The 19,534-nt window shown below is 35.9% G+C and overlaps 1 protein-coding gene across 1 annotated transcript in view; it reads right to left on the bottom strand.

Annotated features, from left to right (window-relative positions):
• The window catches only part of LOC150086288 (SRSF protein kinase 3-like), a 406,569-nt gene that overhangs the window by 280,324 nt on the left and 106,711 nt on the right, over positions 1-19,534 (bottom strand). The window contains exon 6 of the mRNA XM_090374450.1: positions 8,638-8,725. Coding sequence (XP_090230576.1) covers positions 8,638-8,725 — 88 coding nt within the window. The remainder of the gene's footprint in view (positions 1-8,637; positions 8,726-19,534) is intronic.

Genomic DNA, 19,534 nt, shown 5'->3' with positions numbered 1-19,534 from the left:
CAAATACGACATATGCAGTATCCTTCCTGATGAGGTAGAACATGCATTGAAGAAAATTAAGAATCAATAAGACCCGGGTAAGATGAAGTTACTGTAGAGTTGTTAAAATTAGGAGGAAGAGACATGACACAAAAACTGGCAAGACTCTTCACAAAACACATTAGGAAAGGTGTGACGCCCAAGAAGCAGAATAATGCAATCATAATTTTGCTGCATAAGAAAGGAGAAAAATCAGAAATTTGAAATTATAGACCAATTAGTTTGTTGTACCACATATACAAGTTGTTCACAAGGGTCATTACCAACAGATTAGAAAGAATACTTGATGAGAACCAACCAAAAAGAGCAAGCTCACTTTAGTACAGGATTCACAACAATGGATCACCTTCACGTAATATCAGAGCTAATGGAGAAAGCAAATGAATATAAAACACCATTATGCCTGGCATTTGTGGATTATAAAAAGGCATTTGACTCCAGACAGCATAAGACAATGTTTCAGGCACTGGAAAGAAAAGGCATAGACATCCCATACATTATGATTTTGTAGAAAATATATGAAAATGCTATCTCCTTTATTAGACTAGACAAAGATAGTAGTAAATTTAAACTTGAGAAAGGAGTTTGACAAGGAGACACAATATCTCCGAACTTGTTTACTGCTGCTCTCTTGAAGAAGCTTTCAGATGTTTGGACTGGTTGCAGAAAGGAGTCAATATGAATGAAGAGTATCTAAACCATTTACAATTTGCAGATGGCATTATAATTATAAGTCATGATCCTAAAGAATTACAGGAAAATCTTAATCAGTTATGCAGAGTTGGTAAGGATTTTGGACTAAAGATGAATATGGTTAAAACAAAAGTAATGATGAGCAAGCATGCCAAAGAAAGGGATATAATCACTGAAGGGGCAGAAATTGAAAAGGTGGATTTGTATACTTATTTTGGACAAGTCATTAGCTGTAATAATGATAAATGGCTGGAACTCAAGAGAAGAATAAATTTCAGATGGATAACCTTCAGGAAATATAGACGCATACTGAGGAGCTTTGGTTTGGTTATTATGACTCATGGGCATACTGAGGGGGAAATATTCCAATTTGTCTGAAATGTAAAATAATGAACCAATGTATACTTCCCACGACTTATCGAAGTGAAACTTGGACACTCACCAAAAGAATACAAAAGAAACTGAAAACTATACAGCGAAGAATGGAACGAATTATACTAAGAACCAATTATAGCGATCATGTATGCAAATTGAATTTTGATTCTAATAAATGGCAATTCTAATAAGCGAAAATTGGTGAATATTATCCACAAGCTATAAAAATAAAGATATTAGCATCAGTAGAGGCATATGATGCAAGAAAGCAAGCTTATGAAGCATCAGCCAAAAATAAACGCTCCCATTTCACCCCTCCATTCGTCCCAAGTACCTGTTCAGCTCAGCCTTAAATTTATTTAGGTTAGGCTATCAACTTCCACAAAAAAGGATGGAAGTCTGTTCCAACAACCAAACAACCACCCGCTGGCTAAAGGCAAACTTCTGCACATCTATCCTACATCTGTCTTTTCTCAATTTGAATTTATGCCCTCTCAAATGATTATTCTGTGCAAGAGGAAGAATTCCATCAGCATTGAGCATGCTCAAACCATTCAAGGCAAGGCTTTATACACCTCAATCAGATCATCTTGCAGGTGCCTAGTCTCCAGACACTGTAATTTGCAAAATTTAAGCCTGTCTTTGAAAGAGGAACCTTTTGTTCCATTCACTAATTTTGTTGCCCTTCTCTGTACTCGTTCCAACAGCTCTACATCCTTCTTAAAATGAGACCTCCAGACCTGTATACAATACTCAAGTTGTGGCCTGATCATTGCTTTATATAAGGAGATAATCACCTCCTTATCCCTGCTAGAAAACTTCCTGTATATCATTGACAACACACTAAGAGCTACTCTTGCAGACAGTCTGCACTGCTCAGAAAACTTCATATCTGCCTGCACAATTACGCACAGGTCCTTTTCGTTCTCTACCACTATCAGTGTAGTACCACAGAGTTGATACATCACCCTGGGGTTGCTGCTTCCCATATGTAGTACTTACATTTTTAAATGTTAAACTTCATTTGCCACACCTCTCAGCCCATCTGCTCAACTTTTCTAGATTCTGTTGCAGCAGCGTACTGTCATTAGTGTCCGTAACAACCCTGCCAACCTTCGTATCATCTGCAAACTTGGACATTAAGCTTGATATACCATCAACAATATCATTTATAAATACAGAAAACAACAATGGACCCAATACTGAATGCAGAGGGACACAACTAATAACATTAGTCCACAATGAGCAGTGTCCATTGATTACCACACTCTGTCTTCTCCCACTCAACCATCCCTTTATCCATAGCAGCAATTTGCCTCCAATGCCACATTGCTCCAATCTGTGGCCACATTGCTCCAATCTGTGTAGCAGTCTTCCATGTGCAACAGTATCAAAAGCCTTTCTAAGATCCAAATATATGATATCAGTTATTCCCTGTATCCAGTTCCTTTGTGACCACATCATAGTATCCAATCAAATCGATCAGGCAAGACTTTCCCTTAACAAAACCATGCTGTGTCCGAACTATAACCGAAGTCTTGTCTAGATGATCCTGCAGTGTTTCTTTAACCAGTGCTTCCATTAATTTTCCGGGAACAGAAGTTAAACTAGCAGGTCTATAATTACTTGTGGTTGCCCTTTGTTCCTCCTTTGGGAATTGGGGTCACATTTGCACATCTCCAGTTCATGGGTACCTCCCCTGAGTCCAAAGATACTCTCATAATTATGGCTAAGGGTTTGCTTACTTCCTTTGCTGCCTCCTTTAATATAACTGAATAGATCCCATCCACCCTAGGTGCCTCTTTTATGTTTATCTTCAACAATTTCTTCTCCACTTTCCTCTCAGTTATTACAAAATCATCCAGCTCACTGCCAGAGATTAACTCACCTCTGGCATTCCCCTCCCTGAATAACTCCTCATGGGTGAATGTAGATGCAAAATACTCATTTAGTTTGTTAGCCACCTGAGCAGGATCCTCAAATGTTGAACCATCAATATCCAATGGACCAATCTGATTCATCCCTTTCCTTCTAGAGTTTACATAGGTAAAGAACTCTTTGTTTTTCTTTGCATCCTTTGCCAAGGATTTCTCATAATCTGCCTTTGCCTGCCTAATCTCCTTTGTGACTTGGTTACAGACTATATTATATCTATCATAGGCATCTGTGTCACGTGTTAATTTATATGTATCCCATGCATTTTTCTTCTCTGCCATGTGTCTCATTAGTTCACCTGACATCCATTTAGGCCTAAACCATGAACAATATTTCTTAGTTGGTATGTAAAGCCTAGTAGCTTCCAAGATAAGTTCTTTGAATGCTTCTCATTTTGAATTTGCTGTTGGTAACATCATCAGTTGGTCCCACTGTATAGAATTTAAATACTGTCTCAGACCATCGTAGTTGCCTTTACGAAAGCAATAACCCTTTCCTTTACCCCTGATGGTAGTTACCTATTTGAGTAAATCCCACTTCAGCAAACTGTGATCACTGCCACCTAGTGGTTCATTATCTGCAGATTCTTAATGCATGAAGAATCACTACTGATAATCAAATCAAGAGTATTACTCTCTTTAGTTGCCTCCCGAACATGCTGATGTAGAAAACAGATTTGATTTTTGATTTTGGTAGTTGTTGGCGCATCGGCTTCTGTGGCCATATTGCACCTCGCAGTTTTTGCAGTACTTTGATCCAAGCCCGAGGCGGGAATCGAACCCGCGACCTTTGGGTTGCCGGGTAGGTACTTTACCCACTCGGCTAGCCCGGTCGGCCTGATGTAGAAAACAATCATCCAATAAATCCACAAAAGCCTTGCTAGTGTGTGAGTGACCAACCCACAAATTCCAGTCAATATCTGGGAAATTAAAATCCCTCATTATAAGACTCTCTGATTTACTGGCCCACTCTATTTCCCTGTACAATATATTATTATACTCATCAGAGTCATTAGGCCTATAGCACACTCCTACTCTCAATTTTGATTTCCCTATTCTTATGTCACACCAAACTGACTCGACACTGCCCTGTCCATCGATGTCAACTGGCTTCACTTCCTTTGAATTTATGTGTTTCTTAATTAATAGCATAACCCCTCCTCCCCTCCTGTCCTGTCTATCCTTTCTATATACATTGTATTCCCCAAATTCCAGTTCCGCATTACTTATATCTGTGTGACACCACGTCTCTCTGATATCCCAACAATATCTGCCTTTGATGTTTTGAGCTATACCTCAAATTCATCAAATTTATTTACCAAACTCCTAGCATTGGTGTACACGCAGGTATACATGCACCTGTTTCTATTTTTAGCTACCCTAACACAACCCATGTGTTTACTTGTACGCAATGACTTCCTGCAGTCTCTGATATCCTGCATCTTGTTTCCAGCTTCTGCTCATTCCAATAGAAGCAGTGCAAGAATCACTTTCACCTCTGCCAGTGGCTACTGTTAATCTATTAGTCCTTGTATCCCCCAAGCTAGCAGTTTTCCGACCCACCTAACACTGCCTCGATAGCATCAGCAAATATTCTTGCACCCTTTCTATTTAAGTGTATCCCATCCCTGTAGAAGCAATCTCTCCTGTTAACAAGTACAGACCAGGGTGAAAAAAATTCTACCCCTTGAGCCTTACACAATCTTTCCAGGGCCAAATTGATCAACAAGTCTCTCATCATATACTCCCTCCTATTGTGTCTGGGCAGAATTGCAGACACTTTCAAATTCAACCCTAATTCACGGCTTTTTTTCAACAGTGACCTGTACTTGTTAAGTAATTCCGCCGGTCTCCTACTCTTAATATCATTTGTGCCAACGTGTACAACCATATCACCTTTTGTGCCCTTAAAAGATGATATCCGCTCTACAACGTCATCAACCTTTGCCCCTGGCAGACATAACCTGGTCCTGTTCCATCTATCCTTTTTACAAAGCATGTTCCCTGTTTCCCTGACAATAGAGTTACCAACAACTACTAGTTCCTGTGGAACCAGTGCTTTCTGCCTTGGGGGTTGCCGCTGTGTTGCGTGATGACCAAGTGCAAGCTCTGGCGTTAATGTGGGCAGCTGAGAGCTTGATGGGCCCCTCAATTTAGACCCTTTGAGGGCATCCACCCTGTCCTTCAAGCTCTCATATAGGCCCATAACAATGCTGAGTTGTTGCCTGAATTCGTTACTCTCCTTGCATCGCACATACACAAAGACATCCCCCATGGCAATATCATGTCCTGTACCCGATTGCTGCACAAACATCATACAAGCAGTGCATTTTAAAAGGCTGTGAGTCAGAGGGCAACTGCCCCCTCAGTTCTCCTCTGAGCCACAGCACTCCCATTATGTTCTCAATATCCTGAAATCTCTTTCCTTTGAGGACATTTTTCATCTTGGGAAAGAGAAAGAAATCTGGCGTTGCTAGATTGGGAGTGCAGGGTGGATGGCTGATCTGTACAATGCCATGTTTCATCAGAAATTTCCCTTTAAGTGTGGAATGGGCATGGGCATTATTGTGCAACAAGATCCGGCTGTCTTTCTCTTGAAATTGTGGCCTCACCTGGGAAATATACTTCAAATAGTCTTAGGAACATTTGTACGTAGAAAAGAGCTCTCTCCTTCAGGTACTCCTTGTAAACCACACCCCATTTTTTGTTAAAAAATGATCAGCATAGTCTTGATTCTGGACTTCTATAAACAAAACGTTTTAAGATTTGGTGATGATTTTGAAGCCTACTAGATGCTCTGATGTTTCGGCTCTGGGTTGTACTGAAACACCCAACACACATCTCTAATGACAATACACAGTTGAAGAAATTACCAGTTTTCTTGACAAGTCTGGATGAAGTCTTTGAATGATGATACTCTTTGCTGCTTCTGCTCATCTGTGAGGCACAAATTTTGTACTTTTCCCTAAATCTTAATGCAGAATTTTATGAATTTTCTCCTTATCCATATCCAATTCATCAGCCATCAATATGAGGGTCAAATGACGATCTGTTACAACTCTGTCATCATTTCGAGAGGTTGACAGATGGCCATCTTGGGTTATCATGAACATCCTCACGTCCACTTTGAATCACTTTAATATTAAACACACTGGTATGACTTAGAATTTCATCACCCTAAACAGTTTTTAACACTTCATATTTTTGTTGCAGATTTTTCCATTTTAAAATAAAATTTTATATTTGTTCCTTGCTCCATTGCAAAATCATGACATGGAGAATGTTAATGCTAATAATAAAACTGGTTGTTATTTACGACCTGTCATCCTACTGGATAATCTCTGTACCATCATCTGTTGGAGGAAGTCTGAACTACACCATACTACTCCATTGGACATGACTGCAACAGCACCAGAAACCTATTCCCATTTTAATTTTCCTAGTGTTTATGTCACCTGAAACTGACTCAACATTGCACTGGACACCCATATCAACATTAGGTGTAGTACATTAGACAGAAGAAAGTCTTCCAAAATACAATGAAGCAGTAATAATGATCAAAGGCATGTCAATACACTTAATTTCTTTGAATAAAGGCAAGTTTTGTTCATAACTACACGTGTTTCATGATTTTAGGATAGCGTACATTAAATTATATTCCTTGGAAAGACTTTATTCTGGTGATTCTTACTTCGTTTAGAAAGCAGGGTTCACCTCTAGTGCAGACAATTTAATTTTACAAATGCTGAGCTAATCCTGTTTATATTCATAAAGAGTTCAAACTCTCATACAGTGTGAGAGCTCTCTTTTAGAAATGCCTAGTATAATTTCTAGGGTAACGGTTTTCAACTCTTTCATATAACAAAATTTTACTAATGTTTTAGGAAGTTTTAAATATATTGAATTAAGATGCTATTTTATTACTATAGCCATTGAATATTTTTTTCAATTACTTTCTTTTGATGCTTTAGTTTTAAAAATTAAATCTAATCTAACCTAAACTGATAACAAATTCTCATATTCACTAAAAAAGAATAAAATAAGCTCCTTCATATTTCTTCAATTACAGGTAAAATAATCAGCCTTCATACACTACAGCAGAGGTTCTCAAACTTTCTCGGTTCATGGCGCCCTTAAGTGTCTCAGTAAATTTTTAATGGCACCCCTGGGCCAAAAGAAATGCATAACAGTTCCATTTATTAAGTAAACGGATCTAAAAAATTTAATAAGTAATGTTGAAACTGTGAACTACCTTGAGCTAATAGTTTGTGCGGTGTCCGACAGATGTCAAGTATCGCTGTGTTTTCCCTCAAATTTAAAATATCCCGCATAGCTATAGCCCATTACTGTGCTACCAATAATAATATGCTGAATGTTGCTTTGTATATTATAAAATTTATTATAAAAGTTTAATTAAGTCCCATTTAATGTCTTTCACAAGAGGTTACAGATCTAGAAACATCCCTATAAATAACTTTGTTTAATAGGGAGATAGTTGAATTGGTATCACATACAGGGTGTTTCAGTTAAACGTTTCAGAACTTCTAAGAGGGGTAGGGTACATCCTGACAACTCGAAATCATATAGCAATGTGGGGTCGGAAATGCTTTCCTGAAGCGGTGTTGTACACAGAAGCACCATAAAGAAAAGAGACCATAAGTGAGAAATCGTTTTAATAATACATGAAAAGAAGCAAAAGGTACATGGATTATCAAGTAGATAGGTCTAACCGGACCTATCTACTTGATCTTTCTGCAGCAAGTATTGCCACAACTTTTGAGAGATGAACAGATTTCTGCATCGACGCAACAGACAATGTGGTTCCAACACGATGGAGCCCCTGCCCATTATAGCGGAGATGTTCGTAACTACCTGGATGTCACATTTGGTCAACAGTGGATCGGACGTGGTGGTCCCATGCGTTGGCCTGCTCGGTCACCCGACCTATCATGTCTTGATTTTTATTTCTGGGGTCATATGAAATCGCTAGTTTATGACACCCCTGTTGACAATGCTGAGGAGCTGGTTGCAAGAATCGCAGTAGCTGCCGAAGAAATTCGAAATTCGCCTGGAGTATTCCAGAATGTTCGGATGTCCATGCGTCGGAGATGTGAGGCGTGCATTGTAGCCCGTGGAAGAAACTTCGAACACTTACTTTAATCCATGTACCTTTTGCTTCTTTTCATGTATTATTAAAACGATTTCTCACTTACGGTCTCTTTTCTTTTTATGGCGCTTCTGTGTACAACACCGCTTCAGGAAAGCATTTCCGACCCCACATTGCTATATGATTTCGAGTTGTCAGGATGTACCCTACCCTGCTTAGAAGTTCTGAAACGTTTAACTGAAACACCCTGTATATATATATATACACACTGACTATTAATTAATGTACCTTCAACCACAGTCAATACATTAAATTCACAGTCAATAAACTCAAATTTAAGCATAAAATCCTGGAGTGGCATGTGTTTAATTTTATTAGAATGTTCAGAGTTCAAAAGCATCAATAATATAACTGCATAATGTAAATAACCTATACTAATGTCACTTATTGATACCTGATCTTATTTTAAATAGGATGAAAAAAGGATACGGGTGCCATTCACTCCAGATATTTTGAAGTCATCTAACAACTGAACCACCTTTTCTCTATATGAATCTGTAGGATCACTTTCTCTGACCTTTAAATAAAAAATGAGGATTAAAGTATGTAAATCACATATGGCTGTCATATTTATCATATATACAACAAGATTCAATGAAAATTATTATGAGGTGTGTTTTAATAGTAATGAGACTACTCACATTAATCAGTATCTGAAACATCTTCAACCTTGGGAAGATTTTTTTCTTCCAAGTCCTTCACATGACATGCATTTTTTTTTACAGCACTCCACATCTCAAATAACCAAAATAGGCTGTTTTCAGACATCTTGTCTAGGGTGGCAGTGGTAGATTGCTTCAATTTTGAAATGGAGGCAAATCTGTGACTTTGTAGCTACCACTACAACGCCCAAAAATCCTACAGGATGAAGACAGAACCATAGGGTGGATGTTCTACTGAAGTTCCACCAGTGCTTTCTTTATCAGCCAGCTATGAATTGTCTTAGAGAAAATCACTGTTTAGAACTGCAAGAACTCAGGTATTTTTTTCTGAACTGCATGCTATGCAGTGTCCTGTCTAGTTCTCTATACAGGACACCGTATAGCATGCCAAAAGTAACACCAGTGGTGACAGTCAGAAGTATCTACCAATTTTTCACAAATGAATTAAGGTGTCAATATAATATTCACCTTTCACACTTTGCTTCTGACGTATCTAGTACTGAAGAATTAAGTTTAAAGAAGTCAAAATGTTGGGGTTTAGATCCAGACAAAGGTACATTTTACCATTCGGTGCCTTTAAAAATATTAGGGGGTTCTCCCCTCCACTATATGATGAAATGTTTCCAACTGCAAATTTAAACTATCAGACAATTCCCATAAAAATAATCTTTTATCCTAACTCAACAATCAATCAGCTCTCTTGAGAGTCGTATCTGTAATGGAAGTGCTTGAGCATTCAGCCATGGTTTTTCCTCCCACTTTCACAAAATGCTTCCACCACCTGAATAATGAAGGCATGCAGTAAAGTCTAATGGTAGATTTTTTTTCGATCTTCACACAAAATTCTATTGCACATTTTTTTATCATAAAATATTCATTACTGCCACTCAAAACAATGGAATACAGCAATGGTTGTTACACTATTGAACTCACCAAATGTCATGCCACATGATACAAGCTGTCAATCAAGGTCATTAAAGGCAAGAAGTACTGCTAGTCTCATTACTTTTCAAATGATCCTTGCACTTACAGATTTTAATAAACCTGTTACTTTAGATGACATCTAACACAATAAATTACTCCAAAGGTAATACTGACTTTATGTATTCTTTTTACTATTTGTTCTTTTTATGACAATCTATGCTGCTAACAGCAAGTTCTCACACGTACACACTAAGAAGAAAAGGGCTCTCATATTTTTGGAACCAATTCTAAAACATCAACTTTCATTTTCCATTTACAGCAACAGCTAAGCCCATTACAGCACAACCAATAATACACTGTACGCTGCTTTGTAATTTATGGAAGCCACAGTATTCCATGAATACCCAAAACATGAAAGGTATTAGAAACTATAGTACTTGTTAGCATGTATTGGCTAAAGGCTGAGAAGATGAAAGAAGATACTTGTTGACATTAGACTTGAATTTATGTAGATTGTAATTTTTAGTAAATACGTGTAAAGGGAGTGTGTAAATACATGTACAGGCATACCTCGGTTAACGTTACCTCTGATAACGAAGCTTCGATATAACGAAGTCCGCAATTTCAAGCCCCATTTAACATAAAAAAAATATTCCAGTTTAATCACCTGAAATCTAAACAAACTGAAGAAATTACAGAAACCTTTGGGGCTTCTCGTGGTTGGTTCGAGAAATTTAAAAAACGGGCCAGGATTCATAGTGTAAAATTAACAGAAGCTGCAAATAAGTTTCCAGAAAAACTAAAGGAAATAATTGAACGTGAAAATTTTCCACCAAATTTGGTGTTCAGTGTTGACGAAAGCGGTTTGTTCTGGAAACGGCTACCAACAAAAAGCTTCATTTCTATTGAAGAAAAATCAGCTGCTGGGTTCAAAGCAGCCAAAGACCGTTTAACGTTACTCTTTGGATCAAATGCCTCTGGCGATTATAAATTACAATTGTTATTAGTTTACCATTCAGAAAATCCGAGGGCGTTAAAAGGTAACATAAAAATGGATTTACCTGTAATATGGAAAGCAAATAGAAAAGCGTGGGTTACCAAGGAGTTATTTACTGATTGGTTTGTTAACCACTTTTGTCCTGAAGTAAAACGGTATTGTCAAAAAAACAACTTTGAAGAAAAAGCTTTTTTGTTGTTAGACAATGCTCCGGGACATCCTACTGATCTTAACACGTTGGACACATGCATTCCTGTCAAAGTTGTGTTTCTTCCAGCAAACACAACTTCCCTGATTCAACCATTGGATCAGGGAATAATAGCATCATTTAAAGCTTATTATCTGCGTCTAAATGAACTAGAGGATAAAGAGGAAATGACAGTTAAAACTTTTTGGAAAAACTACACCATTAAAAACGCAATTGAAAACATTGATAGTTCTTGGAAAGAAGTCACTAAGAAGTGCTTAAATGGAGTTTGGCGCAAAATATGGCCAGAAGTTGTACTAGAAGAAGAAAATAACATCCAAGAAATTAGAAATGAAGTTATCCAGATGGCTCAATCAATAGGTTTCGAAAATGTCGATGAAGAGGATGTTAGAAATTTATTGAATGCAGAAGATGATGGTTTTTCAGTGGAAGATTTAGAAAACCTTGTTAGCAACGAAGACAAAGATAATGAAGACGAAGTTAAAAAAGTTCCTGCTGAAAAAGTGTTAACCAAAGATTTAAAAAGGTGCTTAAATGACATTGAAAACGTTTTAAATTTTTTTAGTGAAAATGATCCTGATTTAGGAAGAAGTTTTATTGTTAAGCGATCAGTGTTAAATGCAATAACTCCTATAGGCAATTGTTAAATGAAAGAGAAAAAAAGCATAAGCAATCAACTTTAGACTCATATTTTAAAATGTGATTTCACTTTGTATGTAAGTTGACTGTTTATTTAATAAAACTTTTCTTTGTTCGAAAAAAAAGCTTTTCATTTTCTTTACGTAGGAACGTATCCCTATTCCGGCCATAGTATTTTTACCTCTGAAAACGAAGTAATTTTGTGGAACGCATCCTATTCGTTATTCGAGGTATGCCTGTAGTTCCAAAAAAACAGAAATTTAACGGACAAATGAGGAAGAAGAAAAATTGATTCTGTGAGTTTGAAGTTTCACAGTAAGTGAATGTTGACTGTTTGCAGCAAGTGTTTGGACTGGTTTGGAACAGAAAGAGTGGGAATTACAGAAGCCAGTTCAGAAGAATAGGATCCATGGATGTATCTATAGAAAAGGGATGCAGCACAAACAGAACACCATGAGACAGGGAGTGGAGAGACTTCATAACAGATGCATTAATCAATTAACCTAACTGCCCTCTTTTGAATGGAGTCTGGAAGCCTGAGATTTGTACAAAGTGAGTAGCTGTCAAAAGAAAAGTAATGCCAAGAGAAAAAAAGAGAAAACCCAATTTTTTAGATGCAGAGGACAACAGGTTTCTCAAACTGAAAGGTGAAATGCAATGTACTATCATCGGCTAAACTATGGACAGGATTTCCAGTCAATGGAAGAAAATTGTTGATATACAAGGGGAAGAGAATAGAAAAAAGAATGGAATCTTGAAGAACACCAGCATTAGCAGGAAGTTAGAAGACAGAGAGCTATCTACCATGGTGCACAGTGAGTGGTCAGAGAAAACTGGATATTCAATTACAAAAAACAGTCGCCAAATCATATGATGGAAGTTTATTTAAAAGACCTTTACGCCAAACACAATCAAAAGCCTTTGAAAGAACAAGAGCAACTGCCTAAATTTCACCTAAATTTTAACTTTTCCACTGAATTTATCCATTGATGAGTAACATAAACAAGTATATCACCAGTGGATCAACACTGACAAAATTCATACTGGTGATCACTGATTGGATGGAAGGTTTCTAGACAGTACAGGAATCGGCAATTAATGGATTTTTCCATTAATTTAGAAAGAGTAGAAGTAAGCACAATGGGATAATAATTGGATGGGGGGGTGGGAGAGAAGGGAATTTATCACCCTTTTCAGAACTGGTTAGATATGAGCAAATTTCCAAGTAAAAAGGGAAAACACTGTTGGAATAAGAAAGTGCAAAAAGGAAACACAGAACAGAACTAAGCTCAGGAGCACAGATTTTGAAAACAAGTGAAGAAATACCATTACGTCCTTGCACTTTCTTGGTATCATAATTTTTCAAAATTCTTCTGACCTCCTGTTGATGGAAGGCAACAGGAGGCATTAAATGGAGTGTACTGGGAATGGTAGGAGGTAGTTTACCAAGATCAACAATACAGAACCATTGGGTTTTAACAGAGGTGGGTTGCAAGAGACAAGAATGCTCAATTCCCATTTGGACGAGAAGCAAGTTTTCTACTCTGAGCCTGTTCAAAATCTAGTTTGGACTGATTAATAACTGTTTTACAACTGTTGCAAGTTTTGGTGTAGGCAGAAAATTAACCTGGAGATTTGGATGAAAGCCAATTGTGATATGCAGCATTCTTATCTCAAACAGCCTTACCGCATTTATTGGGAAACCAAGGTTTAGATAAAGGATGAGATTTTAAGGTGGAGTGTGGAAAAAAGGAATTCCTTCCTACAAAAATAATTTCACTGGCATGATTTGAGCAAACACTGACATCAGAAGATTTAAAACAGTTATCCAACCAAGGAAGGGGAGAATCGAAATCTTGGAAGTCATTCCATTTTGCATTCTTGTAATGCCAAACACGAGGTTGACAGTGACCATGAGAGAAAGGCTCCATTGGAGAAGAGACCATCAAATTGTGATCTTAAGTGCCTAGAGAATCAGTAACCTCAACCGTGCACTTGGAAGTTGTGAGAAAAAGAACAAACGTGTTGGCCGTGTCGTTAAGATTGTCTGGTATTCTGGTAGGTAAATGGACAATTTGCGCAAGATCATTTATAATTGAAAACGCCTCAGCATCTCAATCAGCTGGGTCCGTGTGACTAGAAAACGAAAGCCAACAGGAGTTGAGAACATTAAAATTACCAAGGAAAATTACCTCACTGTTAGGAAAGTTGGACTGGAGAAAGTCAATGAGTTCCAAATGATTAGTGGAGTTGGGAGAACAATAGAAGCAACAGATGAATTTGAAAGAATGGTGTAGAGATTTTAAGCCAGTGAATATTTCAAATTTCTAAGTCTCTGATAGAGAATATTAGAGTGGACATATGCACAAGTACCACCACTGCAGCAAAGGTTGTTGTTATTTGGTTTTTAGCAGCATTATCAACTAAGGCCATATTTCTCCGGGGATATGTGGTGGTCATTCCCTGACCTTTCCGCATCCTCTGTATTTGGTGGTGACGGGCTCGAACCCCGGTCTAATCAAGAAGCGCATGCTACGCACTGCTGCTCCTTCCCACCTGGCTATGGAGGTACCCTGCAGCAAAGGGAATAATACTCTGAAAGATTAGGACAACTGAGATGAGCAAGTTGAATCAACCGATAATTGGGATTCTGTTGGAAGAAGTAAATGGGTCTTGGCAGACTAAGTGGAAATGGACATCATTGAGATTGGAACCGAGATCAGGTATATTTGTGAAATGAATGTGAAATTGTTTGGGAGGTTTAAAAAATACAACTAAAGTAAGTTTCCTAGTATGGCAATGCTTATCTCTAAATTAGTGTATACTATTTTGATACATTACAAAAGAAGACTACATTTCACACAAAAAACTTGTCTCACCTTTATTTTTCATTAAAGGATTTCACATTAATTAAAGTAAGTTGTACTAAGGGTCAGTGACCTTCCGTAACTCTGAAGAATACAAATAAAGCTGCATGCACATTGTTTGAATTCTCATCCATTAAAACAAAGAACAGTTTAAATGGATAAGAATAATTTGGCACTTTACATGATAAAGGTAATAGTACCAATCCTCAACAATGTCCATAAATTTAAAAAATAATAAAAATTGTCTAATATTTCTAATTTACTAGCATAAATAAATATCCTTTATCTTAGCATGCACAACTGTCTTACTACTATAAATGGGTCTAGGAAAATTCACTGAAAACAATTTTCCAAATATCAATAAATAAATTAGAATAAGTAACACAGTAATAATGTTTATTTTTATTCTGTTATATACAATTCACTGAGAAGACAAAAAAATAAATCTTACTGAAATATATCAGGGGTGGCCAACTTAATTTTGTTGATGCGATCTACTTTTTTTCTTTTTTTTTTAAAAGGTGCCACAATCTACCATCTCAAGAATTTCATTGCATATGGTTAAAAAAGTTAATCAACACATATTGAAAAATGTTGTTTATAAATTTTAAAATTAAATAAAATTCAAAATTCTTATTTTAAATTCATAAGTATTTAAATTTTTAATTTATGCGAAGCTTGTGTCTTCATGTCATCTGCCAAGCTTACAAAATCGGGGATATACTGTGATAAGGCCAACGGTAAAGAATTTTCTGTATGCAAGTCTTAAGAGTAGAGCGATTCTTCGTCTTTGTTTAAAATACAAAAAGGCCGATTCATTATAGATATGTGGGAACAAAATAGGAATTTAAAAGTTCACTGCATTTTTTTATATTTCGGCAAACATATTTCCAAAACTCTTTTTCTGATGATCTTTTTAGGAAGATATCGTTTCGCAATGTAATAATTTAATTTTCAAGTAATATTTTCTCCATGTGAAAAATCTCAGTGAGTTTTTGTGCAATTTGTTTTGTATCTAAGTCAACATTAAATGGATAAGAAATATATTGAACAATGTCTTCAATTGTTTCAAAATCATCTACAACTTTCTCAATTTCAGAAACATATTTCTCACTATTAAATTCAAAAACAGGATATTTTTGCAAATGATCTTGCATATTTACAAAATGATTGAATTTTTTTTCTTTGAGATCCTTAGCCATATCAAAAATTGATATTTATATGCAGAAATACTACTAATCATGTCACCCACATTTTTATTTTTTCCTTGTAATTCCAAATTCAGATCACTTAATTTACTGGTAAAATCTGCCAAAAAAGCCAGATCACACAACCACTCTATCTTGTAGCTGCTGATAATCATCTCCCCTTTGATCAACAAATTTTTTTATTTCATTCAGCAAATTTCAAAATCTTTGTAGAAACTTACTCCGACTCAGCCATCTCACATCTGTGTGTGTAACATTAGATCTGGTTCATTTTCATCGAGTTGCATTTTGAAAAGTCTCCTTTCAAGAGATTGTTCTCTGATGATATCCATGACTTTGAACCCTTTTAATATTTAATATTTTTCTGGCTAACACTTGGTGGACGATACAGTGGTAACTCAAAAAATCTGGGAATTCATCACCCTTTTGGCACAATGCGATGAATTCTTTAAGGTGCCCCATCATTTCTTTAGCTCCATCTGTTGTTATTGATACGAGCTTAAAGTGGTAATTTAATTTTTTCAATAAAATTTTTGAATGTATTAAATGTATCAAAACCTATAGTTCTTTCTTTTAATGAAACCATACCCAGCAGTTCTTCTTAGTGGCAGAATCATCGAAAACCATATGAATAAAAACGAGCAATTGAGCTGTATCACTGATGTCTGTACATTCATCCAGTTGTAAAGAAAAGGACATACAATTAGCAGCAATATGAGCACGCAATTGTCTGCTCACATTTTTACTCAATTTTTTCGATGCGTTGCATCACAGTATTTTGAGATAATTGCAGATCTTGAAGAGCACTATTCATTTCATTTTTGTTCTTAAAATTTTCAAAAAGAGAATTTATTATTTCTAAAAATGCATCTTTGATGAATGTGTCTTCAAAAAAAATGCATCTTTGATGACCATCAGAAAATGGTTTGCATTTTTTTGCAAGAAGATGACTCACTTTAAATGATGCTACAGTTACTGCTTTAGATTGTAAATTAGGGGTCATGAAGAAATTTTGTTGTGCAAATAATCTGGATTTAACTTCTTTTAATTTATTTTTTCTAAGGTCACTATTAGGGAGAAAATCTGATTGGTATTTACCATGGAGTGCATTGAAGTACCTTTCTAAATTTCTTTTTTTAGGTATAGCTATGGAAGCATTGCAAATCAAATGAAATTATTCTTTTATCATTACAAAAAATTATTCTAGTTCCCACTTTATGACAATGATATGTTTTACTCTTTTTTTTTTTTTTGTAGTATTCATTTTAAATCAAATCATCAAATCATGTTGCTTGAATTTTCACTAGACAAGCCTAGCAGCTGCGCAGTTCAACGGATTTTAATAAGTGCATTGGATTTTGACTAATCTATTTTTTATATATATTTAAAATTTGTCGTGATTGACTGAAATCAAAGCCACAATCGACTTGTTGGCCAACCCTGAAATATATAATAATTATGTAAATATGCTTCACATTGAAGATACAAGACAATACAAGATAGTATTTTAAAAGGAGTCTTTCAAATACTGGCTGCAGTTTTATGGAATTTTAATTGTTAAGAACTGCATAAAACTATTTTACTCTGGTCCTTGAGTTGATCTAATTTTAATATTTTTAACACAATAGAACCTTCAATTATTAGCACAGTCCTAGCACTAGTGTGCAGACTATACATTTAAAACTGTTCCTCCTCTTTTTTCCTCACTTATACAAGTTTCATAGTTTAAGAAATAATGATATTATCCCTTAATTATTTGCATTCAATATCATCATCACAATTGTTGCTTCACTGCAGGATGAAGGCCTCCTCCGCATGTTTCCAGCAACTGCAGTCATGTGCTTGCTCTTGTCATTATTAATACTAGCCACATAGTGCAAGGAAGCCTGAGGCTTATGCTGCACCAACCAAAAAAAATTCCAAGTTACCATGAGAGAGAAGGGGAGGGGGAGGGGAGGGAGAGGGGAGAGAGAGAGAGAGAGAGAGAGAGAGAGAGAGAGAGAGTCAGAAGTAGAAGGGAATCACCAAAAAAGAGAAGAATGATGATATCCAGCTCAGGACCCTGGGTGTGCCAAGCCCATACTCACCAGATGTGAGCCCCTGGGGGTTTGTACCAGCAAACTTCACAATTTCGTTGATTCACATCCATTTCAAAATTCATTTCGTCCATCTATTTTGTACATGACATTAAATTTTTATTCATGAAAGTTTCTATATTCTTTATATATAATATAGTTAAGAACAGTCAAGTCTTTTATATATAAATAATGTAAGAGCTATAAGTGATGATATAAGAAAGCTCAATGCCCTATTTTGGAAGCAAACCTTTAATGGTACATTTTGTATAACAGTCAAAATTTGTTTTTGTAGCAGTGTGTGTGTATAGCCAGTCATGTCCATTTTTACTTCACAACGTACCGGATTCATTTCATCATTTCTTCAAATTAGTTCAATGAAACTTGGCAAACTGTTTAAATGTATTCTTGCATTATATCACAGAGATGTGTCAATAATATCACTTTTCTGGTACTGAATGAATTGATGTCAACTTGGTTCATCCTTAAAAAAAAAAAAAATAATAATAATAACAATAATTAATTCATTAAAATGGTGTTTCATCCTCAATCTAGTGTACCTGCCACAGCAAGGTTTCTTTGGTATTAACACCACTTCAGATAAACAAACCATAGTTAGAACAGTATCAAAAAGATTTAAAAAAAAAGTTCATTTTTTTTTCTAGTGACATGAAGCAATATCAGTTCAGTATTAAAGAGGGGGGGGGGAGAAATGTTTTCGGTGTATTTCTAAGAAGTGTAATATCGCTCTACCTTCATGAGTTTCCTCATCACAATAATACTACAAATAAACAAACCAAAGGTTGTTACAGCTTCAACCTTCACAATAAACAGCCTCAGTATTGCCCTACTAGTACTGCTATTTCTTTAGTGAGTTTCCAAACGGTATGTATGCCACCTGGAGTGAGGTTTTTTTTTTTTTTTTTTTTACTATTTATAAAATTTGAAAAATCTATGTACATAAATGCTTACAAATATTATTTTTTTACTATTTTGACTTTGTAGGTGAACATTATAGTCAGAATACTGCTAAAAAATTGTTAAAAAAATAAATAAAGTCAATTACTTTTTCTTCCTTTTTTTTTTTTTGGTGCAGTAATATCATCTGTGTTTAGATATGCATTATTTATCTCAGTTTCCTCAACTTCAGGATCCTAATTCCAGATAACTTCTTTAATTTTGGCTTGTTTAACCACAGAGTTTCAAACCTTGCTGAAAGGTTGCGCCCTCTTATGCTGATTTTAAATTATTATAAATATAAAGAGAGCTACTATTATTTGTAAATACAACTAATAGATGGAACATCTTTGTTGACTTTCATGACAACAATCTGTACATATACAGGTATGATTTGTTGATACTGTGTTGAAACAACCCTAAAACCTTTTGTATACATGCATACTCGCAAAAGGACTAAACGTGACGATAATTATAGATGGTTTATTTTAAATGAAAAGACAATGACTTTTATTCTTAATGAAAGAATAATATATACAGGCAACCCCTGTATAACACGGTACTTCTACAACACGGTTTTGCTCTAACATGATTGATAAATTGTGGCAATCCTCGCACAACACAGAGAATTGTGGCAAACCTCAAATAACATGGTATTTTTGAGCTTTTGTGGGGGGGAAACTCTGCTATTATGTTGGATGTAATTTTTGAACATTTCTATTCTTTTTTGTGAATCCCCGCTTTTGATTCACTAGTCATTATGCAAAAAAATATATATATATATATATC

This window comes from Mastigoproctus giganteus, chromosome 5 (genome assembly GCF_048544385.1).
Source record: "Mastigoproctus giganteus isolate SK-2022 chromosome 5, ASM4854438v1, whole genome shotgun sequence".
Classification (NCBI taxonomy): domain Eukaryota; kingdom Metazoa; phylum Arthropoda; class Arachnida; order Uropygi; family Thelyphonidae; genus Mastigoproctus; species Mastigoproctus giganteus.
This window is presented reverse-complemented; position numbering and strand designations above follow the sequence as displayed.